This window comes from Heterodontus francisci, chromosome 7 (assembly GCF_036365525.1).
Source record: "Heterodontus francisci isolate sHetFra1 chromosome 7, sHetFra1.hap1, whole genome shotgun sequence".
Taxonomy (NCBI): Eukaryota; Metazoa; Chordata; class Chondrichthyes; order Heterodontiformes; family Heterodontidae; genus Heterodontus; species Heterodontus francisci.
Window position 1 is genome coordinate 121,233,361 of NC_090377.1, and position 24,508 is coordinate 121,257,868.

General features: G+C 45.9%; 1 protein-coding gene across 4 annotated transcripts in view; it reads right to left on the reverse strand.

The window, feature by feature from the left end:
• The window catches only part of usp40 (ubiquitin specific peptidase 40), a 172,268-nt gene that overhangs the window by 42,155 nt on the left and 105,605 nt on the right, over positions 1 to 24,508 (reverse strand). For 3 of the 4 annotated variants that reach the window (XM_068036072.1, XM_068036071.1, XM_068036070.1), the window contains 7 exons: positions 20,442 to 20,526; positions 19,498 to 19,568; positions 13,177 to 13,523; positions 11,749 to 11,878; positions 5,232 to 5,289; positions 4,314 to 4,364; positions 4,005 to 4,093 (listed from right to left, as the gene is read on the reverse strand). In XM_068036072.1, the coding sequence (XP_067892173.1) occupies positions 4,005 to 4,093; positions 4,314 to 4,364; positions 5,232 to 5,289; positions 11,749 to 11,878; positions 13,177 to 13,523; positions 19,498 to 19,568; positions 20,442 to 20,526 (831 nt within the window). The remainder of the gene's footprint in view (positions 1 to 4,004; positions 4,094 to 4,313; positions 4,365 to 5,231; positions 5,290 to 11,748; positions 11,879 to 13,176; positions 13,524 to 19,497; positions 19,569 to 20,441; positions 20,527 to 24,508) is intronic. The other variant, XM_068036074.1, reaches the window with a different exon arrangement.

Below are 24,508 nucleotides of genomic sequence, written 5' to 3' on the forward strand. Positions count from 1 at the left end.
TTGCAGGCAGATCAGGGAGAGGAAAAAGAACATTATTGTTCTAGGAGACTTAAATTAACCACTCATTGATTGGGACAAGGAGGGAGTAAATGAAGAATAGGGAACTGAATTCCTAAAATGTGTGCAGGACTCCTTACTCAAGCAGCATGTATGTATGCCTACAAGGGATAAGGCATTGCTAGATCTAGTTATCAGTAACAAAATAGTTCAGGTCAGTGAGTGATATGTAGGTGAGCACCTCAGGAGTTGCGACCATAGAATGGGATAGTAGTTAAACAATGGAATATGTTTAGAAAAAGACATTGCATAGTCAAATAAATATATACCATTAAAAAGACATTACTTCAAGTTTCAGAGTGCCGTCAATAAATAAAGAGAGATTAAAAACAAACTAAAGTTACTAGTGCTTTTCAAAGCCTATTAACAGTTAAAAGATAATTGGCAAAAATAAAAAGCAAAATACTGTGGATGCTGGAAATCTGAAAAAAAAGCAAAGTGCTGGAAATACTCAGCAGGTCTGGCAGCATCTGTGGAGAGAGAAACAGAGTTAACGTTTCGAGTCAGATATGACTTCTTCAGTACCGCAGAAGTGCTACGAGAGCTATTAACAAAGATAACTGGCTGCAAGTTATAAACGCCAGGTAATTAAAGATGAAAGTGAAAGGTATGTACAGCCTTTCTGGTGAAAGGTCATGGACATGAAAAGTTGACTGTTTATATCCATAGTGTTGCCTCACCCTACTTAGGATTTCCAGCATATTCTGTTTTTATTTCAGATTTCCAACATCCACGGTATTTTGCTTTGGCTTTGAGGTATACAGCCCCACTAGATAGAACATTTATACAAGTGGACATGTTCAAATGACACTTGAGTATTGTTACCTCATTAGAATTTAAGAATACACAGAATGTGAAATCGTAATTTTCCAATCAAACCTGTGCTTCCACATAACAGACTACATTTCACACAATAGGCTTATAGAAAGGACTCAGACTATTTGATCCCATGCTTCCAGAATATCAACTCTACCACTTTCTCATTGCAGCATCTGGTTTTTCAAAAGAACCCAGTGTCCTGGTCTCAAATGTCCTCTTGGCTGTCCCTTTCAACTGTTCATCAGCCTCTAAGTAAATAAATATTTCTTGGCATGTCATAATCTTCATAGTCCAGAACTTGAGATTTATTTTTGCCATGGTGTTGGTTTGACAACTGGGGGTAACAACATGCAGGGCACTTGAGGCACTGGGTACATATTAATGGAGTCAAAAGATGGTTCAGATTGGCAATTGGGAGATTTGTTCTGTGCTTCATGGACAGGGCCTGTTTGTTCAGATCCCATACAATGATCTGGATGTAGAAACTTTACTTGGGTCAGGGTTGGAGGTAATGTGACCAACAGCAGATTATAGTCCACACCTCTGAGTTTTACCTGTTTTTCTTCCACTGCATTCCCTGGCCACAAGAGCCTTCTCCACTTTGCCAGATAATTTCCTCCTCTTCCTCTGCGATTTCACTGTAACCATTTACTCATCCTTTAGACTCGTCTTTTGTTTTGATACTTGTCTCAATATTGAATCACTCCTGCCCTCATACGAACATACAAATGAGGAGCAGGAGTAGGCCACTCGGCCCTTCAAGCCTGCTCCGCCATTCAGTAAGGTCATGGCTAAACTGATTACTCCACATTTCCACCCACCACCGATAACTTTCCACCCCCTTGCTCAACAAGAATCTATCTACCTCTGCCTTAAACATATTCAAAGACTCTGCTTCCACCGCCTTTTGAGGAAGAGAATTCCAAAGACTCACCACCCTCTGAGAAAACAAATTTCTCCTCATCTGTCTTAAATGGGTGACCCCTTATTTTGAAACAGTGACCCCTAGTTCGAGATTCTCCCACAAGGGGAAACATCCTTTCCACATCCACCATGTCAAGACCCCTCAGGATCTTATATGTTTCAATCAAGTCGCCTCTTACTCTTCTAAATTCCAGCGGATACAAGCCTAGCCTGTCCAATCCTTCCTCTTAAAACAGCCCGCTCATTCCAGGTGTTAGTCTAGTAAACCTTCTCTGCACTGCCTCCAATGCATTTACATCCTTCCTTAAATAAGGAGACCAGTACTGTACACTGTACTCCAGATGTGGTCTCACCAATGCCCTGTATAGCTGAAGCATAACCTCCCTTCTTTTATGTTTAATTCCCCTCATGATAAAGGATAACATTGTTAGCTTTCCTAATTACACGCTGTACCTGCATACTAACCTTTTGCAATTCATGCACTAGGACACCCCAATCCCTCTGCATCTCAGAGCTCTGCAATCTCCCACCATTTAGATAATATGCTTCTTTTTTATTCTTCCTGCAAAAGTGGACAATTTCACACTTTCCCGCACTATACTCCATTTGCCAGGTCTTTGCCCACTCACTTAACCTTTCTATATCCCTTTGTAACCTCCTTATGTCCTCTTCACAAGTTACTTTCCTACCTATCTTTGTGTCATCAGCAAATTTAGCAACCAAAACTTCGGTCCCTTCATCTAACTCATTTATATAAATTGGAAAAAGTTGAGGCCCCAGCAGAGATCCCTGTGGCACACTACTCGATACAGCTTGCCAACCAGAAAATGACCTATTTATGCTTACTCTCTGTTTCCCGTTAGCTAACCAATCTTCTATCCATGCCATTATGTTACCCCCTACACTATGAGCTTTTATTTTCTGCAATAACCTTTGATGTGGCACCTTATCAAATGCCTTCTGGAAATCTAAGTACAATACATCCACCGGTTCCCCTCCACACTTATCTCTCAGACCTTTCCCTTTGTTCTTTTTCTGCTCCCTTTTCTCTGGCTCTGTATTTGTTTAAAAACTGTTCATCTTGAACAAAGGTCATTGACCTGAAACACTAACTGCTTCTCTATGCACAGATGCTGCCTGACCTGCCGAGTATTTCCAGCATTTTCTGCTTTATTTCACATTTCCAAAGTCCACAGTATTTTGCTTTTGCAGATCATGGTATGTTGGTTTTCTGGACTCAAACTCCATGCATAGAGCTTAAGGAGGCAGACTTTGCATGTGCTGTTTGACCCCTCATACTGGGCACTTGAACTCTGTATGAAGCATCACACAAAGGAATTGCAGCAATATTTTAATTCAGTTCTGCTCAATGTTTCAGTTTCTTTAAATTTTTTTTTTAGATTAGAGATACAGCACTGAAACAGGCCCTTCGGCCCACCGAGTCTGTGCCGAACATCAACCACCCATTTATACTAATCCTACACTAATCCCATATTCCTACCAAACATCCCCACCTGTCCCTATATTTCCCTACCACCTACCTATACTAGTGACAATTTATAATGGCCAATTTACCTACCAACCTGCAAGTCTTTTGGCTTGTGGGAGGAAACCGGAGCACCCGGAGAAAACCCACGCAGACACAGGGAGAACTTTGCAAACTCCACACAGGCAGTACCCGGAATCGAACCCGGGTCCCTGGAGCTGTGAGGCTGCGGTGCTAACCACTGCGCCACTGTAGTCCAAAACTCCACAAACAGTTCTGATGAAAGGTCATCAACTTGAAATGTTAACTTTTCTTCTCTCTCTCTCCACAGATGTTGACAGACCTGAGTATTTCCAGCATTTTCAGCTTCTATTATAGTTTAAAAGTAATTCTACTAAAAATAGCCATAAATGAGGTAGGTTAGCAACACATTTCCCTCTTTAAAATGAATTATGATTTGAAATTCTATCATTCATGCCCAAATTGCACACTTGCTTAATCTATGACTTCTTGCAAAGTTACTATTACATTTCACTTTCTGTCAAACTAGCATGCAAGTAATACAGGGTACAGATTCAATATTAATAGAGTAAATTTAACATCAATAGAGACAACTGATGCCCAATTAAGAATATATTCTTGGCAATGATGGTTTTAAATGAAAAAAAAATGGCAACTGCCAAAATATACTGAAGACACCCCTGAACTCTCTTTTTACCTGTGTGTTTGTTGGAGTGCGGCCAGGAAAAAGTGCCAAACTGCTTCCTGTTTTCAATCCAATGCCCTTCACAGTCAAATCTTCACAGACTACAGATAAAAAGGAAACACACATCAAGATGTAAACAGATGCCCGGGGAGGGGTAGTAGGGGTTGATAGAAGAGAGAATCATGTATTGCTGCACTCATTGAGGCAGGGGAGGATACTGATGAGAAATCAAGCAATAATTTAGCAACATTAAAGATTCCTAACAGGAAAACCTATATGGCCCACTGTAATAGGGCTACACTGTCCTGAAGTATCACTCACCTGGAGGGAGTAGCTTTCCAGTTCTGTCAATTGGTCTCAAACAGGTTCCAGCTTTTGCAAAATAGAAAAGTGGCAAATTAACCAGATCAACATGTAACTGTTGTCAACAAACAAACAAAAAGCTGACCTTTTAACACAGATTTATTTTTTTTAAAAGATTCCATTTATATCTCGACTTCCCAACTGCTGAATGTGGAACTGGACCATACAGACTAAGATGGTCTCATTAGATTCCCAATCTGCACTGAGTTAGCAGATCTCAGCTAAAGTTGCAAAAGAAAGCAAGAAAGAACCTGCATTTATATAGTGCCTTTTATGACCTCAAGATATCCCAAAGTACCTTAGAAACACTGAAGGACTCTGAAGTGTTGTCACTATTGTAATGTAGGAAACACAGCAGCCAATTTGCACACCAAGTTCCTACAAACAGCATTGCGACAATGAGCAGATAATCTGTTTCAGTAGGGTTTTACACTGGTTTAAGTAACACTTCTGGATCACGCAAAAACAAAAAATCAGCCATGATTCCTTCTCCCAATCATTACCCAGGATTCCCCTGGGGGAATCAGGCTGGACTGTACAGTTAAATAGACTGAAGCATTCAAAAATGGCTGTCCCAAGGCTTGTTTAGCAGAGGAAGAGAACATTTTTGTTTTGGGAGATCAACTAGCATATAATAGAGTATTTTAATAGCGCGATTTCTCGCAGCAGAATTACATTTATTGGACATCTTTGTTCCTTTCTGTGGCATCCAAGTGCATTATTAACAATCCAATGGGTGCTTGGAGATCAGTAAATCCAGCCCCAATCATTGAACAATGAATCAATACAAATAAGATTCAAGACAATCTATAGCTGGTCTCAGATGGCAAGATAAGTTATCTCAGGTGCAAAGGATGATAAGAAAATTGTCATTACCTTGTTCGTCTTCCAGCTTCAGCTTTTCAATGGCATTAGCTTTGATTTCTGAAACTATCTGGAACAAAAAAACAAAGCCATACTAGTTTTAAATAAAGAATTCACATACCTATAACAACAACATGCACTTAAAATAGCAGCTTCAACATAGTAAAACACCCTAAGGCGCCTCACAGGAGCGTTATCAGACAACATTTGACACCGAGTTTCACAACTTTTTTTAATTCGTTCATGGGATGTGAGTGTTGCTGGCTAGGCCAGCATTTATTGCCCATCCCTAATTGCCCTTGAGAAGGAGATGGTGCCTTCTTGAACTGTTGCAGTCCATGTTGGGTAGGTACACCCACACTGCTGTTAGGAAGGGAGTTCCAGGATGTTGACCCAGCGACAGTGAAGGAACAGCAATATAGTTCCAAGTCAGGATAGTGTGTGACTTGGAGGGGAACTTGCAGGTGGTGGTGTTCCCATGCAACTCTTGTTCTTCTAGTTGATAGAGGTCATGGGTTGGCAGGTACTGTCTAAGGAGGCATGGCAAGTTGCTGCAGTGCATCTTGTAGATGGTACACACTGCTGCCACTGTGCGTCAGTGGTGAAGGGAGTGAATGTTGTGGATGGGGCCAATCAAGCAAGCTGTTTTGTCCTGGATGGTGTCCAGCTTCATAAGTGTTGTTGGAGCTGCACCCATTCAGGCAAGTGGAGAGTATTCCATCACACTCAGTGATCGCAATGCCATTGAATGTCAAGGGGAGATGGTCAGATTCTCTCTTGTTGGAGATGGTCATTGCCTGGCACTTGTGTGGCGCGAATGTTACTTGCCACTTATCAGCCCAAGCCTGGATATTGTCCAGGTCTTGCTGCATTTCGACATGGACTGCTTCAGCACCTGAGGAGTCACGAATGGTGCTGAACATTGTGCAATCATCAGCGAACATCCCCATTTCTGACCTTCTGATTGAAGATAGATCATTGATGAAGCAGCTGAAGATGGTTGGGCCCAGGACACTACTCTGAGGAACTCCTGCACTGATGTCCTGGAGCTCAGATGATTGACCTCCAACAAGCACAACCATCAGTAGACTGATGGGGCGGTAATTGGCCAGGTCGAATTTGTCCTGCTTTTGCATATAGGACATACCTGGGCAATTTTCCATATTGCCGGGGAGATGCCAGTGTTGTAGCTGTACTGGAACAGTTTGGCTAGTGGTGTAGCTAGTTCTGGAATACATGTCTTCAGTACTATTGCTGAAAGGCTGTCAGGGTCCTTAGCCTTTGCAGTATCCAGTACCTTCAGTGGTTTCTTGATATCATGCGGAGTGAATCAAATTGGCTGAAGACTGACATCTGTAATGCTGGGGACTTCAGGAGGAGGCCGAGATGGATCATCCACTCGGCACTTCTGGCTACAGATTGTTGCAATTGCTTCAGCCTTATCTTTTGCACTGATGGGCTGGGCTCCCCCATCGTTGAGGATGGGGATATTTGTGGAGTCACCTCCTCCTGCCAGTTGTTTAACTGTCCACCACCATTCATAACTGGATGTGGTAGGACAGCAGAGCTTAGATCTGATCCGTTGGCTGTGGGATCGGTTAGCTCCGTCTATCACATGCTGCTTCCGCTGTCTGGCATGCAAGCAGTCCTGAGTTGTAGCATCACCGGGTTGACAACTCATTTTGAGGTATGCCTGGTGCTGCTCCTGGCATGCCCTCCTGCACTTTTCATTGAACCAAGGTTGATCTCCTGGTTTGATGGTAACGGTAGAGTGGGGGATATGCTGGGCCATGAAATTACAGATTGTGGTTGATTACAATTCTGCTGCTGGGGGCCCATAGTGCCTCATGGATGCCCACATTTGCATTGTTAGATCAGTTCTAAATCTATCCCATTTAGCACGGTGGTAGTGCCACACAACACGATGGAGGGTATCCTCAATGTGAAGACAGGACTTTGTCACCACAAGGACTGTGTGATGGTCACTCCTACCAATACTGTCATGGGCAAATGCAACTGCAGCAGGCAGTTTGGTGAGGACGAGGTCAAGTATGTTTTTCCCACGTTGGTTCCCTCACCACCTGCCGCAGACCCAGTCTCGCAGCTATGTCCTTTCGAACTCGGCCAGCTCGGTTAGTAGTGGTGCCACTGAGCTAGTCTCAGTGATGGACATTGAAGTCCCCCACCCAGAGTGCATTCTGAGCCCTTGCCATCCTCAGTGCTTATTCCAGGTGCTGTTCAACATGGATGAGTGCTGATTCATCAGCTGAGAGGAGGCATTAGATGGCAAACAGCAGGAGGATGCCCATGTTTGACCTGATGCCATGAGGAGTCATGGGGTCCGCAGTTGATGTTGAGGACTCCCAGCGCAACTCTCTCCCGACTGTATACTACTGTGCCGCCACCTCTGCTGGGTCTGTCCTGCTGGTATGATAGGACATTGCTGGGAATGGTGATGGTGGTGTCTGGGACATTGCAAGGCACAATTCCGTGAGTATGACTATGTCAGGCTGTTGCCTGACTAGTGGGACAGCTCTCCCAACTTTTGCACAAGCCCCCAGATATCAGTAAGGAGGACCTTGCAGGATCGACAGAGCTGGTTTTGCTGATGTCATTTCCAGTGCTGAGGTCAAGGCCGGGTGGTCCGTCCGGTTTCATTCCTTATTGACTTTGTAGCGGTTTGATACAACTGAGTGGCTTGCTGGGCCATTTCAGAGGCATTAAGAGTCAACCACATTGCTATGGGTCTGGAGTCACATGTAGGCCAGACCAGGTAAGGACAGCAGATTTCATTTCCTAAAGGACATTAGTGAACCAGATGGGGTTTTACAACAATTGACAATGGTTTCATGGTCACCATTAGACTAGCTTTTAATTCCAGAGCATTCGCCCAGGCATCTGGATTACTAGTCCAGTGACATTACCACTACGCCACCGCCTTCCCTAGTGCCAAAAGTTAATGAGGAGGAGGGTGAGTCTTATTTTATCTTCTTTGCGAAAATAACTACTAAGCTAAAATGGCCAAAAGAATTTTGGACTCTCCTCCTACAGGGCGAGTTAGTGGGCAGTGCTCGTGAAGCTTTTTCTCTGTTGTCGGAAGAGAGCTCTTTTGACTATAACCAAACTAACACTTATGCTCCACTTGAGCTTCCTCCCATCCTTCCTCATCTAACACAGTATAACCCTCTATTCCCTTCTCCCTTATATGCTTATTTAACTTTCCCTTAAATGCATGTATACTTTCGCTTCAACTACTCTCTGTGGAATTGAATTCCAATTCTCAGTACTCGCTGGGCAAAAGTTTCTTCTGACTTCCCTATTTGATTTCTTGGCAACTATCTTATTCTGATGGCTTCTAGTTTTGCTCTTCCCTACTAGTAAAAACACTCTCTCTCCGTCTACTTTATTAAAACCTTTCATAATTTTCAAGACCTTTATTAGGTGACCCCTCAGCCTCCTGTTATCAACAGAAAAGAGGCCAGCCTGTTCAGCCTTTCCTGATAGATATAGCCTCGCAGTTCTGGTATCAGCCTTGTAAATCTTTTTTGCACAGTACTCCAACATAGTTTCGACACAGGTTTATCATAACTTCTCTGCCTTTCAATTCTATCCCTCGAGAGATTAACCCTAGTGCTTGGTTTGCTTTTTGATGGTCTTATTAACTTGTGGTACTACTTTTAGTAATTTTTCTATTCTTTCCAATTTCTCTCTGCGCCACTGCATTTGGATTCTTATTTTTAAAGAAATATATGACCTCCTTGCTTTTATTACTGAAATATAATACCTCACACTTATTTATGTTAAAACCTATTTGCCAATTATATGCCTATTCTTCAAGATAACTAATATCTTATAATTTGTTGCAGTTGTCCTCATTATTGACTACCCCACCCCCAATATGGCATCATTTGCAAACTTAAAAATTGTATTTTTGGTTGCAAAGTCTAAATCGTTAATTTAAATGCTGAACAACAGTGGTCCCAGCACTTGTACTTGTGGGACCCTACTTCCCGCCACCTTTACCCCTACTCACTGCTTTCTGTCTTGCAGTCAGCTAGCTATCCATTCTGCTAATAGTCCCCTAACTTTGCATGCTTTGATCTAATTCAGCACCTTAACAAAAGCCTTTAGGAAATCTAGATAAACTACATCGATTGCGCTGCCCTTGTCTATCCTTTCTGTTACCTCTTCAAAGAATTCAATGAAGTTGGTCAAGCAAGACTTTCTCTTTTAAAATCCATGCTGAACATTCATTATAATATTTTTGGTTTTGAGACGTTTTTTCCATTTTCTCCTTTAGTTGAGATTCCATTATCTTTCCTACCATCAACGTTAAGTTGACCAGTCTATAGTTCCCTGGACGTGTTCCATCTCTCTTCTTAAATACAGGTATGACTTCTGCCAGTCCTGTGGCACTACACCTTTTTCTACTGAATTATTAACTATGTGTAATAGTACCTCAGATACCGCTTCCCTAGATTTTTTTTTAAATGAGTCGATGCAATCCGTCTAGACCAGGGATTTTATTCTCTGGGTTTGATTAGTTTATTTAATATTTCTCCTGTTTCATTTTAAATGTGATTATATCATTCCTAATCTTAGCTGCCATTTCGCTATTGCTGCCCGTGATTTTATCCTGTTTGTCCCTTAGTGGCCCAATTCCCATACCAAATTTTTTTTTTATGTGACTGTAGAATACTTTAGTATTTTGTTTTATGCTCCTTGATAATTTAATTTCATAGTTCCTCTTTAACTTCCCTCCTAATCTGTTCATATTTTCCCTCCTCATGCTCTCTCTTGCTGTCCATGTACTTAGCGTACGTCTCTTTCCTTGCCTACAATTTTCCAAATACCTTTATTTATCCATGGCATCTCATTAGTGTTTAGTTTGTTCTCGGTTTTTAATGGAATAAATTTTCCTGGACTCTGTGGAACACCATTCTAAATGTTTCCCATTGCTGTTCTACATCATTGTTTGACAATATTTGGGGCAGCGCAGTGGTTAGCACCGCAGCCTCACAGCTCCAGCGACCCGGGTTCAATTCTGGGTACTGCCTGTGAGGAGTTTGCAAGTTCGCCCTGTGACTGCGTGGGTTTTCTCCGGGTGCTCCGGTTTCCTCCCACAGCCAAAGACTTGCAGGTTGATAGGTAAATTGACCATTGTAAATTGCCCCTAGTATAGGTAGGGGAATTGAGGGAAGGTGGGGATGTGGTAGGAATATGGGATTAATGTAGGATTAGTATAAATGGGTGGTTGATGGTCGGCACAGACTCGGTGGGCCGAAGGGCCTGTTTCAGTGCTGTATCTCTAAATAAATTAAATAAAATAAAATATTGTTGTCCATTTTCTTTTCCCAAATTCCATTTTCAGCCCCTCAATCAGCTTTTCTCCAATCTATTACCCTGGTCTTTGTCATGTTTATGCCCATCTGAATTATTTCAAACCATATTATAGACACAATTGCCTTGATGTTCCCCACTTTCACTTCTTAACTGCTGTTTTATTCCCCATTACTAGATCCAGTAGCAAATCCTCCCTTGCTAGGTTTTTTTTAAAACATACTGAGTCAGAAAGGTGTCCTGTACACATTGTAGGAATTCCATTCCCTTATCACCTTTACCCATCTCTTCTGGCCACGATTATCATTTTGTTGTTTTTTTTTTAAACAAACAATAAAGTGCAAATCCAAACCTAGGAAGGGGAGGATTGAAAACAGAAAAAATGTTTTTTTTAAAAAAACGTGGCACGAGGCTCAAAGCCCAGACTATGCCACAATATTTTAAATAACACGTTTGAAACACTTTTTATGCTGGTACAAAGACCACGATCTCCCTCCCTGTTAGAGACTCAGTGATGTAAATTATGGGAAGAATCCAGCAACAGTTCCATTGTAAAGCGCAGGGGATATCAGTTCATACAGGCCAGAGTGGCCTTCTAGAGCCATCAATCCTTGAGAAATATTTTGAATATTTAAGGTTTTTTTACCTTATCATATCACAAACTTCAAACCCAACACCTCTGGAAGGACATAAGCAAAAGGAACATCACCTTCTCCAAGTTGCCCACCAAGCCAAACACCGTCCCAAATTGGACATATATCTCAGTTCCTTCATCACTGGGTCAAAATCTTAGAAGTCCCTACCTATCTGCACTGTAGGAACACCTTCATCATATGGACTGCAGTGGTTCAAGAAGGTGGCCCACCACCTCTTTCGCAAGCTTGACAAGGGTTGGGGAATAAATGCTGGTCCTGGTTGTGACGTCCATATCACGAGAATTAATAATTTCAAAACAAATTCAGACACGGTACTCATGGCAGCAGTCCCAAACATAAATGATTCATCCTCTGTGGAGCCAAGAACAGTGGCACTTTGTCAGGCACCATTTCTTTTCCTAGCTCTAATTGCTGTGATTGTTAGTGTTAGCGTGCAGTACACTTTTATGAAGAATTGTTAGAAATATGATTCTCATCGTCACCTATAGCACTAAGTGGAAGCAGCTTCGACAGGCTCACAGAATACTACTTACCATCTCCATAGTGACTGAAATGGTCACCATTGCTCCTGTAGTTTGTGTCAATCTTTCACCACAGTAATTCTTGACCTGCAGCCAGCTGCGGTCAGCTACAGTTGCTGGCATACCATTAGAAGAGAGAACACTATCAGAAGGCAATAGAAAATAGGGACCATTGAAACACATTAGGATTTATGTAAACACACAAGAAAATCAGTTGCATTTGTTAAATATTTTTCTTGCATACCGAGTACAATTTGATGAAAACACAGATTTATTCAACTTCTGAAATATCCAGCATATATTCTGCATACTTTTGAATTACACTGAATATTTTACTTCTTTCAAATTTGATTCCCATTTGTATCCAGCATAATGCAGTCTGTTATATAACAGAGGATGCAATCAGTCAGTCATTATATATCAACATTGCCCTTGACAATTCTTTTTTGTGCTGGAAAGCTGAGCAGTTTTGCATTTTTTTTCTAAACAGCATCAAGCACTCCAAACTTAAATATAGCACATCTTGCTCTCTTCTATCCAAATAATGCATCTTAAACCCAACCTCAAAGTATCACCCTTTACTGCACCAGTGCGGCATTTACATTTGCTACATCTGTCACCTTGACAAATCTATCTGGGTGGGATTGCCAACTTAACAGTTCAAAAGAATGAGATCAGATATAGAATTATATGGCATTGAAGGGGGCCATTCAGTCCATCCTGTCTATGCCAGTGATTCGAAAGCACTAGCAAATTAGTCCCACTCTCCCTCTCTTTCCCCATAGCCCTGTAAATTTCTCCCTTCTCCCATTTTATTCCAAATGCCAACCCTATCATCTTCCCATTACAGCTTTAACAAGATGGGACTTTTTTTTAATAATGTCTCATCCATAAGTGCTATTGTGAGGAGTGAATCTTCAATGTTTGGCAAGGAGAAAAATGACATCAACTGAGACATGTCGTGCAGCTTTATACAATGGATTCACATCCACTATGAACCAATGTTCACTCTAAGCTGTGCGACAGCGCGGCTGCACAGCAATCTGGAATGCACCATGCAGGCAACAAACAGGCTGTGCACAACAAAGAAAAGCTAAGAACTTAAGAAATAGGAGCAGGAGTAGGCCATTCAGCCCCTCAAGCCTGCCCTACCATTCAAAAAGATCATGGCTGGTCTGCCCCAGACCTCAACTCCTCTTTTGTGCCAGCTCCTCATAGCCCTCAACTCCCGGATATTTCAAAAATCTATCTACCTCCTCTTAAATACTTGCAGTCAGAAGGAAAATTGCTGAAAACTGATCACTTTTATTTCACTTAGCATTCTCCCATTGAGATTTGAGCAAAAATACAGAGAAGAAAAATAAATATGATAATACTGAAGTTCTAAAGCAGAAGTTAGCAAGTCTCCCTCTTTTGAGCAACAAAAAAATGATCTCTCACCTGAGGCTATAGTACTTCTGGTCTGATGCTAATATGGAGTCACCATCTTTGAGCCCTAGTTCTGCAAGACTCTTGCGCGCATCTGCAGCTTCATATGCAACCCAACTCATGGGCCTTTTATTCGTCAAGTTCTTCTTGTAACAAACCATCAGCTCCGCTGGAGAAATGCCTGTCGATAGGGCTAGAGCGTCTTGCACAGAAGCCAGCAATGTGTTCCGAGCGAACACCCTTTGCGTCTCGTTGAACTGCACCATTTCAGTTTCTGATTTGCTACTCATTGTGGGACACAATACTTTAAGCAGCACGGGCTCGACCTCTTCACCTGCTTGTATCTGCACTCCAAAAACCTGCCAACAGAACAGCGGATGTAACAAGCTCCATGTGAAATCTCTAGTCACTCTGAGTACATGAGCTGTGTCTGTAAACTCCATAACAACAGAAAAGCATCATCAACTCAGAGGTAAGCAAGCAACAGTACACACATACAGCACCACTTAAATTGGAGAACTTAAAGAGAAATAAAATGAACAGGTGAGCAGAAAAATTAAACCGAAAGTAACAATGGAAATACGCATAAGAGAAGTGTTGCAGGAAATGTTACTTGATTTGTACATGAATATGACAGACTATTACACACATACATAATGTATTTAGGCGTCAAATAACATTCCCAAAAAAAGATTATCTGGCTATTTATCACACTGCTGTTTGCAGGACTTTGCTGTACACACTTCAAATAGTACATTTCAAAAATACTTTATTGGTGGTGAAGTGCTTTGGGATGTTTTGAGACTATGAAAGGTGCTAACTGCAAGTTCTTTCTTTCCAGATCAGAGACTATCTGTGAGCAACGGTATGGGATGTTTTCTAGTTGGAATGCAAGATTACAATTTATCACCATCAGGTGACAGGGTATTATTATAGGAAGTTATTCTGTGTGTTTACCCAACACTGCAACTAGACATTATTTTAAATATGGTTATGAATGCTGGTCTTTATAGTATGATTATGTCCAAAAACTGGGATCTTTAATGCAGTGGCCTCACACCAGGTCTGCCCGGAACCAAGTTAGGGATCTTGGTTACCATGCAAGCAAGGAACCCAGATCAAAGACCCTTTTGAAAGCATGGTGTAACAACACCTGAAGAACAATGGGTTTTGCTCTCCCAGACACTCGGACTGTAAACAGGGAGCCAGGGGCTCTGAAGGTGCAAATTTAAGTTGAAAATTTTAACACCTGGAAATAAAGGAAGGCCCGGGTGGTTCTGCTGTGGCCAAACTTGTGGACTTTGAATATTGAAAAAGACAAAAGGCTACTGACTTTTGATTCTGGATAAATTCAAGAGGCTTTCAGAAGTCTGGAGGCTGTAAGGAAGACCGGAAGACACACAGACCAGCAGTGGCAGCCTCAGAAAAAAAAAGAGAAAAAACATCTGCTCTCAGAATACTGATACTGCGAAAGACTTCAACCCTATTCGAAAACTGAGGTTTGTGGAGGAAAAAAGACCAATAGGGTTTTACCAATGATTGTCTTATTCCAGGTCAAAAGTGCTTGGAAGAAGTGAGCAAAGAGGATATCGACTTTGAGAAGGACTGCGAGATCTAACCCATTGCAACTGCGAAGAGTTTGGGATATTTAACTGCAAAGATATCGCTTCAATGAGGGCACTGTGTATATTAGATTAGGGATACAGCACTGAAACAGGCCCTTCGGCCCACCGAGTCTGTGCCGAACATCAACCACCCATTTATACTAATCCTACACTAATCTCATATTCCTACCAAACATCCCCACCTGTCCCTATATTTCCCTACCACCTACCTATACTAGTGACAATTTATAATGGTCAATTTACCTATCAACCTGCAAGTCTTTTGGCTTGTGGGAGGAAACCGGAGCACCCGGAGAAAACCCACGCAGACACAGGGAGAACTTGCAAACTCCACACAGGCAGTACCCGGAATCGAACCCGGGTCCCTGGAGCTGTGAGGCTGCGGTGCTAACCACTGCGCCACTGTGCCGTCCAATATGATGTGGGGGTTTTCAAGTGTTTTAATAAGTTAAAGGGAACCACCTTCCTCTATAATTTAGTGTATTAGTACTGCTTAGTTAATGCTGATTTTTAGTTTAGTTGTCGTCAAAGTCTTGAAATGTGAAATCTTGTACTTCTTTAAATTGGTCAGAGGGGTTCATATTTCACGTTTTAATGTTAATGGTCTCACTGAGGTCATAACAATATTTTTTTTGACCTCTTTAGGGCCTCTCATTTCTACTCCTTACTGAATGGCAAATGGACAATCTGTTTCTATTCTCTGCAAAAGACACCAACAAACTGCCACTGTAGTAATAACTGTGAACTTAGCTAAGAGGAATGTCCCTCAGGGAAAGAATGCGCATTCCACGTCTTGGCAATTGAAATTCTACTTACAAAGCTTTTTCAGTCGTTTGGTTTGTAGCTTCTTGAGCGTAATAATGAATTTTTTGCACATCAAGTCATCCAACCTCCATAAAAGCCTGAAAGGATCCATATCATGGGGGCAGGGAATGGTGTGGGGGTGTTAAAACCTACCACTCTGACCAAATTTTTCACTGCCCAAATATCATATGACTCGGTGTCCAATTTTGCTTCATAACACTCCTGTGACAAGTCTTGTTTTTAATCACATTTTATCACATTAAAGGCACTATATAAATGCAAGCTGCAATTGCTGTGTGCATGTTGGGAGGGGTGGTGGGGTGTGTGTGTCACAGAAAAGGAGTCAAGTGCATACAACTGGCAATGATATGGCACCTCTAATATAAAGTACACTGAAAGAGCTTCACTTATAGGCATAAGGAAAATCGATGCCTAAACACGGGTGACTAAAGCCTTTGGTGGTGGTTCTGAGAAATTACTGAAAGGTGAAAGGGTGGGGGGGGGGGGGGGGAGTGCAGAGGTTTAGGGAAGGAATTTACAGAGAAAGACTTGGGGGGTGAGTGGTGGTGGTACTGCTGATGCTGGGATGAATGAATGGGATGTGCAAGAAATGATGAAATCAGGGGAATACTGTGATCAAGTAGGGGGTGGTGGGAGGGAAGAAATAAGGTTAGAGAAGATTGCAGAGATAGAGTGGGGCAAACCCATGAAGGAGATGAGTATTTTAAATTGAGTGCAATGGCAGACAGGGAGTGAGGATGGGTGATGACTGAGTGTGGCACTGTGGGATAGGATGTCTCCAGGAATAATTCACAAATTGGGAGCTTATGGAGATTGGCTCAGAAGTAGTTAAAACTTAGGCATGCACGAGGGGTATAGGTGCAAAAGGCTTAGATAGGGTTGGCGATGGCAATGCTATAGATGTGGAAGCAAGCAGCCTTTGCAGTGGAGGGAATATGGATTCTGAAACAAAGCTTAGTATTGAATAGGATGACCTGGCTGCGAATGGTCTGGTTGAGTCCAGGGAAGGATGACAGAATCAGCAGCAAAAGGAGCAAACTTTTTGGCAGGGATTGAAGACAATAGCTTTGGTCGTCCTGAAGTTGAACTCATCCAAGGCTGAATGTCAAACAAGCACACTGATAGCACAGGAGTAGTCAGGAGGTCAATGGAGTTAATGGATAAGTAGATTTCATTAGTAGAAATATGGAAGCTGATCCCATGCCTGGGGATTATGTCAAAGAGAGAGCATACCAATAAGTAAAAGGAGATAGCCAAGAATAGATCTTGAGGGGACTCTGGGAGGCGACCGCGGGGTACGGGGTTGGAGGAGAAAGAAAAAAAAAGAGGACAGGAGTACATACAGATAGAAGACAGAGAAAAAGTGAACATGTGCAGTGAAAAAACTGAGCACACCCACAGAACAGACAGATGAGCAGTGAAACTGGCTTCTACCCGACAATGTGGAAAATTGCCCAGGTATGTCTTGTCAACAAAAAGCAGGACAAATCCATACCAGCCAATTACGACCCCATCCGTCCATGCTCAATCAGCAACAGAGCGATGGAAGGTATCAACAGTACTATCAAATGACACTGACTTACCAACATCCTGCTCACTGATGCTCAGTTTGGGTTCAGCCAGGGCCATTTGGCTCTAGACCTCATTACAGCCTTGATCCAAACATGGATAAAAGAGCTGAATTCAAGAGGCGAGTTGAGAATGACTGCCCTCGACAGCAAGGCAGCATTTGATCAAGTGTGGCACCAAGGAGCCCGGGTAAAACTGAAGTTAATGGGAATCGGGGGAAAATTCTCCATGGTTGGAGTCATACCTAGCACAAAGTCAGATGATTGTAGTTGTTGGAGGCCAATCATCTCAGCCCCAGGACATCGCCTCAGGGTACTGTCCTCGGTCCAACTATCCTCAGCTGCTTCATCAATGACCTTCCCTACATTAATATGTCAGAAGTGGGGATATTCGCTGATGACTACACAGCGTTCAGCATTATTCACAACTCCTCAGATACTGAAGCAGTCCTTGCCCGCATACAGAAAGACCTGGACAACATTCAGGATTGGGCTGATAAGCGGCAAGTAAGACTCGCACCACACAAGTGCCAGCTAATGACAATCTCTAAAAAAAAAAAGAGAGCATCTAATCATCTCCCCTTGACATTCAATGGCATTACCATCACTGAATCTCCCAATATCAACATCCTGGGGGTCATCATTGACCAGAAATTTAACCAGACCAACCATATACAGTGGCCACAAGGACAGTTCAGAGGCTGGGAATTCTGCAGCGAGGAACTCAATTCCTGACTCCTCAAAGCCTGTCCACTATCTACAAGGTATAAGTCAGGAGTGTAGTGGAATACCTCTCACTTGCCTGGAAGAATGCAGCTCCAACAACTCCACACCATGCAGCAACAAAGCAGCCTGCTTGACTGGCACCACATCCACCACCTTAAACATTCACTCCCTCCACCACCAGCACATAGTGGCAGCAATGTGTGCCATCTACAAGATGCATTGCAGCAACTTGCCAAGCCTCCTTTGACCTCTACCACCTAGAACAAGGGAAGCATGGGAACACCACCACTTGCAAGTTCCCCTCCAAGTCACACATCATCCTGACTTGAAAATATATTGCCATTCCTTCACTGTCACTGGGTCAAAATCCTGGAACTCCCTCCCTGACAGCACTGTCAGTGTACCTACACCACATGGACTGCAGTGGTTCAAGAAGGTGGCTCAACACCACCTTCTTAAATGCAATTAGGGCTGGGCAATAAATGCTGGCCTTGCCAGCGATGCTCACATCCCATGAACGAAAAACAAAGACAAGGCAGCCAAGGCGCAAGGATGCAGAGACAGACAAAAGGAGTATGTGTACATGGAAGGAAATCGGAAGGGAGCAAGTGCAGAAAGACAGATGAGTGGACAGCATGTATAGAGAAAGACAGAAGAGGTAACGAGTGCATACAAAGTGAATATAAAATAATTGTGAAGAAAGGGAAAGTCAGAGAAAATTATCAAAACTATCTTCAAGGATAAACACTATAACATATAGATTCAGATCCAGACATATAATCGAGATGTTTAAGATGATATAAAAATTGACAGGGTAGAGGGAAACTAGTTTTTCTGCTGGGGGAGGCTAGAACACGGGAGCATAACCTTAAAATTAGAGCTAGGCCTTTCAGGACTGATGTCGGACAGCATTTCTTCACATGAAGGATACTGCAATGTGGAACACTCCCCTCCCCACCCCCCCGAGAAAGCTGTTCAAGCTAGGGATCAATTAAACATTTCAATTACAAAAATGGCAGAATAGCCTACTCCTGTTCCTATGTTCCTAACACAAAGGAGATATCTGCACCTAGAACTACTGCTTCACATCAACAGGGCATGAGTTAGGAGGGAGCTAGTGCCTTTCATGCAGATAAATATGGGAAAATTATGTTGCTCTTTGACCTCTGAAGCCTTATTTCAAACTCAGTCCAGACTGATGTGATGAATGTTCCTTCCATCTAGAAGGCTCCTTGTGAAATGAGTTAGGGTAGGCTCAAGTAAAGGACAAGACTTCCCGAATTCAACAGAAATGACAATCTCACACAGAGAAGCTACAGAATAAATGATTTGGAAAAATGTCAATGCAACAGGAAGTGCTTCACTGAGGCGTGTTGTTAGGACGGAGAAAAAGGGGCTTTGCTCAGCATCTTACTGTGCTGTATCGGAGCCAGCAATATTTGATGCTAAAACAAGGTACCCAAAATAGAAAATGCGCTGTTTCCCCAGCCCTAATAATCCTCACCACCCTGATGAACTCAAAACAAAAATCACAAAAATATAAAAATGGGAAAATTATATCAATCACAGACAAATTAGCTGTTAATTACCTGGTTACCGTTCCATACAAAGAGAATGGTTCCATCTGTAATGCCCAGACTGTGCAAAGAGGTGTGGTCCTCTGAGAAGGGAGGAAACTGCGATCAGAACTTATCGTGAAATATGTTTAAAAGTTATTAACCACCACATGGTGATAGGGCAGCAGCACCAGGAATTATTCTCTGTGTTTACGAATGGTGCTGCAAAAGCAACCATTAAAATTACAGTTTTTGCCACACCATTGTTCTCATCAGGAATGCTAAATAAAATGTTAAGAAGTTTTTAATGTATTTTTAATTGCACAAACTACACTGTATAAAAAAGCCCGACATGCCTACAGGTTCCACCTGTGAGATGCCATACCTATTCTGAACACTTGCCATTAACAGCTTTACTGGTCTTTTATTTACATCTTGCCACGACTCCCATGCTTCACTGAAAATCTGTGATAATTAGAAATGGTATTTTTGGCCCACAGAGAAGTGGATATATATCACTCAGCTACAGAAATTAATACCATGCAATTACAACCCAAAAGCACTGAATAAAAGTCCGGCTAGGAATGGTTTGAAGCTTATAAGAGTACATAAGCTAGAGATGAACAAATGATTAATGTTGCATTGAAGGGATCATGGAAATGCCATGCTATGAAAAGCAACCACTCATTAACTGCAGATTTATAGGATTGGATGAATATTCTGGATTTACTCTTGATTATTGCTTAAAATAGGGAAAGTTTTTTTTTCAGAACTTCCCCAAAGACACAAAATAAATTTGGTAATGATTAGATGAATTACATTTGGCTTATCGATAGTTTCAGCCAGATAGGCTCAAAATTATTTTCCTTTTCCAAGTTTTCCTGTTGTTATCACCAAAGGCAGCTGCCTTGGAAAGCATGCCTTAACAACAGTGGAGACAACTCCAATTAGCTGCTTTTACATCCATAATTCCTTACCATCGAATGTCTCATAAAGGTGAAGACCAGCTGGCAATTGCTTGGCAACAGTGATCACCATATCACCCTTCCAGAATTCCAACAGCTGCAATGAGAAATTCTTAGTTACATTATGCACTGATATATGTTAGTTGTCAGCTGCTGTAATTATACAGAGATCGGTCTGCTTTTAGACAAGACTGACTTAGTTTAGTTTAGTTTAGAGATACAGCACTGAAACAGGCCCTTCGGCCCACCGAGTCTGTGCCGACCATCAACCACCCATTTATACTAATCCTACCCTAATTCCATATTCCTACCACATCCCCACATGTCCCTATATTTCCCTACCACCTACCTATACTAGGGGCAATTTATAATGGTCAATGAACCTATCACCCTGCAAGACTTTGGCATGTGGGAGGAAACCAGAGCACCCGGAGAAAACCCACACAGACACAGGGAGAACTTGCAAACTCCACACAGGCAGTACCCAGAATTGAACCTGGGTCGCTGGAGCTGTGAGGCTGCGGTGCTAACCACTGCGCCACTGTGTAACAATTGTACTGTTAAACCTCTGAAGCGGAAGACCAGTCCATGATAGCATTCTGTGACTTAATGAACAGACAGGACAATTGTTGCCAGGTGCCTGCCAATGCCACGACTAAACTAGAACATAAGGGTGTACAAGATTCCATATCCCGAGTAATTTCTCTTTTTTGTATCACCATCTTGCTGCCATGAGCACCCGCCCTGCATGAACTGATGAAAATGAAGCAGAAATAGAAACAATAAAAAAGACAGAAAGAGAAAAGAAAACTTGTACTTATTTCACACCTTTCACAATTTCAGAATGTCCCAAAGCACTTTACAGCCAAATGAAGTATTCTTTGAAGAGTAATCACTGTTGTAATGTAGAAAATGCAGCAGCCAATTTGCACACAAGCTCCCACAACCAGCAATAGGATAATGCCAATAATCTTTTAGTATATGTTGGTTGAGGGATAAATATTGGTCAGGAAAAAGAACTCGCTGTCTAAAGAGCTACAAATGCAATGTTATATAATATGCAATTAGTAACAGCAAATGACTTGCAAAAAATCACAGCATTTGAGGTACAAATAATATTGTATGCTTTTATATCAAGAAGCTATTTAAGGTTGCCACTACGATTTCAGTAAAGTGTAAAATGGTGGTGCATGAAAATTCGATACCATCTCCACTTCAAATATGATAAACAGGCACAATTATTAATTTTGTTCCTCTAAACCTGGTGGTGGCTGGAGGGAAGAATTTGAGCTGTAAAAGAATAATTTAACTACTGGTAATGGGAGGAGAGGGGGGGGGGGGCGGCGAAGGAGACAGCAGCGGGCGGGGGGAGGAGGGGCGGAGGGAGGGGGAGGAGACCAGGAGCAGGCGGGTGGGGGGGAAAGAGGAGACCAGGAGCGGGCGGGGGGGAAGAGACCAGGAGCTGGCGGGGGGGGGGGGGGAAAGAGAGGAGACCAGGAGCGGGTGGGGGGGAGAGGAGACCAGGAGCTGGTGTGGGAGGGGGGGGGGGAAGAAAGAGGAGACCAGGAGCGGGCGGGGGGGAAGAGAGGAGACCGGGAGCGGGCGGGTGGGGGGGGAAAGAGACCAGGAGCTGGCGGGGGGGGGGGGGCTAGAAAGAGGAGACAAGGAGTGGGTGGGGGGGAAGAGAGGAGACCAGGAGCAGACGGGGGAGGGAAGAGGAGACTAGGAGCAGACGGGGGGGGGGGGGAAGACAGGAGAGGGCGGGGGGGGGGGGAAGACAGGAGAGGGCGGGGGGGGGGGGGGGGGGGGGGAGAGACAGGAGAGGGCGGGGGGGGGGAGGAGACAGGAGAGGGCGGGGGGGGGGAGGAGACAGGAGAGGGCGGGGGGGGGGAGGAGACAGGAGAGGGCGGGGGGGGGAGGAGACAGGAGAGGGCGGGGGGGGGAGGAGACAGGAGAGGGCGGGGGGGGGAGGAGACAGGAGAGGGCGGGGGGGGGAGGAGACAGGAGAGGGCGGGGGGGGGAGGAGACAGGAGAGGGCGGGGGGGGGGAGGAGACAGGAGAGGGCGGGGGGGGGAGGAGACAGGAGAGGGCGGGGGGGGGAGGAGACAGGAGAGGGCGGGGGGGGGAGGAGACAGGAGAGGGCGGGGAGGGGAGGAGACAGGAGAGGGCGGGGGGGGGAGGAGACAGGAGAGGGCGGGGGGGGGAGGAGACAGGAGAGGGCGGGGTGGGGGGATGAGACAGGAGAGGGCGGGGGGGGAGGAGACAGGAGAGGGCGGGGAGGGGGAGGAGACAGGAGAGGGCGGGGAGGGGGAGGAGACAGGAGAGGGCGGGGAGGGGGAGGAGACAGGAGAGGGCGGGGAGGGGGAGGAGACAGGAGAGGGCGGGGGGGGGAGGAGACAGGAGAGGGCGGGGGGGGAGGAGACAGGAGAGGGCGGGGGGGGAGGAGACAGGAGAGGGCGGGGGGGGGGAGGAGACAGGAGAGGGCGGGGGGGGGGAGGAGACAGGAGAGGGCGGGGGGGGAGGAGACAGGAGAGGGCGGGGGGGGAGGAGACAGGAGAGGGCGGGGGGGGGGAGGAGACAGGAGAGGGCGGGGGGGGGAGGAGACAGGAGAGGGCGGGGGGGAGGAGACAGGAGAGGGCGGGGGGGGAGGAGACAGGAGAGGGCGGGGGGGAGGAGACAGGAGAGGGCGGGGGGGGAGGAGACAGGAGAGGGCGGGGGGGAGGAGACAGGAGAGGGCGGGGGGGGGGAGGAGACAGGAGAGGGCGGGGGGGGAGGAGACAGGAGAGGGCGGGGGGGGAGGGGACAGGAGAGGGCGGGGGGGGGGGAGGAGACAGGAGAGGGCGGGGGGGGGGAGGAGACAGGAGAGGGCCGGGGGGGGGAGGAGACAGGAGAGGGCCGGGGGGGGGGGGGGGGGGGGGGGGGAAGAGGAGACCAGGAGCGGGCGGGGGGGAAGAGACCAGGAGCTGGCGGGCGGGGGGGGGGGGGGGGGAAGAGAGACCAGGAGCGGGTGGGGGGGGAGAGGAGACCAGGAGCTGGTGTGGGAGGGGGGGGGGGGGAAGAAAGAGGAGACCAGGAGCGGGCGGGGGGGAAGAGAGGAGACCGGGAGCGGGCGGGTGGGGGGGGAAAGAGACCAGGAGCTGGCGGAGGGGGGGGGGGCTAGAAAGAGGAGACAAGGAGTGGGTGGGGGGGAAGAGAGGAGACCAGGAGCAGACGGGGGGGGGGGGGGGGGGGGAGACAGGAGAGGGCGGGGGGGGGAGGGGGGGGGAGGAGACAGGAGAGGGCGGGGGGGGAGGAGACAGGAGAGGGCGGGGGGGGGGGAGGAGACAGGAGAGGGCGGGGGGGGAGGAGACAGGAGAGGGCGGGGGGGGGGAGGAGACAGGAGAGGGCGGGGGGGGGGGAGGAGACAGGAGAGGGCGGGGGGGGGGAGGAGACAGGAGAGGGCGGGGGGGGGAGGAGACAGGAGAGGGCGGGGGGGGGAGGAGACAGGAGAGGGCGGGGGGGGGAGGAGACAGGAGAGGGCGGGGGGGGAGGAGACAGGAGAGGGCGGGGGGGGAGGAGACAGGAGAGGGCGGGGGGGGAGGAGACAGGAGAGGGCGGGGGGGGAGGAGACAGGAGAGGGCGGGGGGGGAGGAGACAGGAGAGGGCGGGGGGGGAGGAGACAGGAGAGGGCGGGGGGGGAGGAGACAGGAGAGGGCGGGGGGGGAGGAGACAGGAGAGGGCGGGGGGGGAGGAGACAGGAGAGGGCGGGGGGGGAGGAGACAGGAGAGGGCGGGGGGGGAGGAGACAGGAGAGGGCGGGGGGGGAGGAGACAGGAGAGGGCGGGGGGGGAGGAGACAGGAGAGGGCGGGGGGGGAGGAGACAGGAGAGGGCGGGGGGGGAGGAGACAGGAGAGGGCGGGGGGGGAGGAGACAGGAGAGGGCGGGGGGGAGGAGACAGGAGAGGGCGGGGGGGGAGGAGACAGGAGAGGGCGGGGGGGGAGGAGACAGGAGAGGGCGGGGGGGGAGGAGACAGGACAGGGCGGGGGGGAGGAGACAGGAGAGGGCGGGGGGGAGGAGACAGGAGAGGGCGGGGGGGAGGAG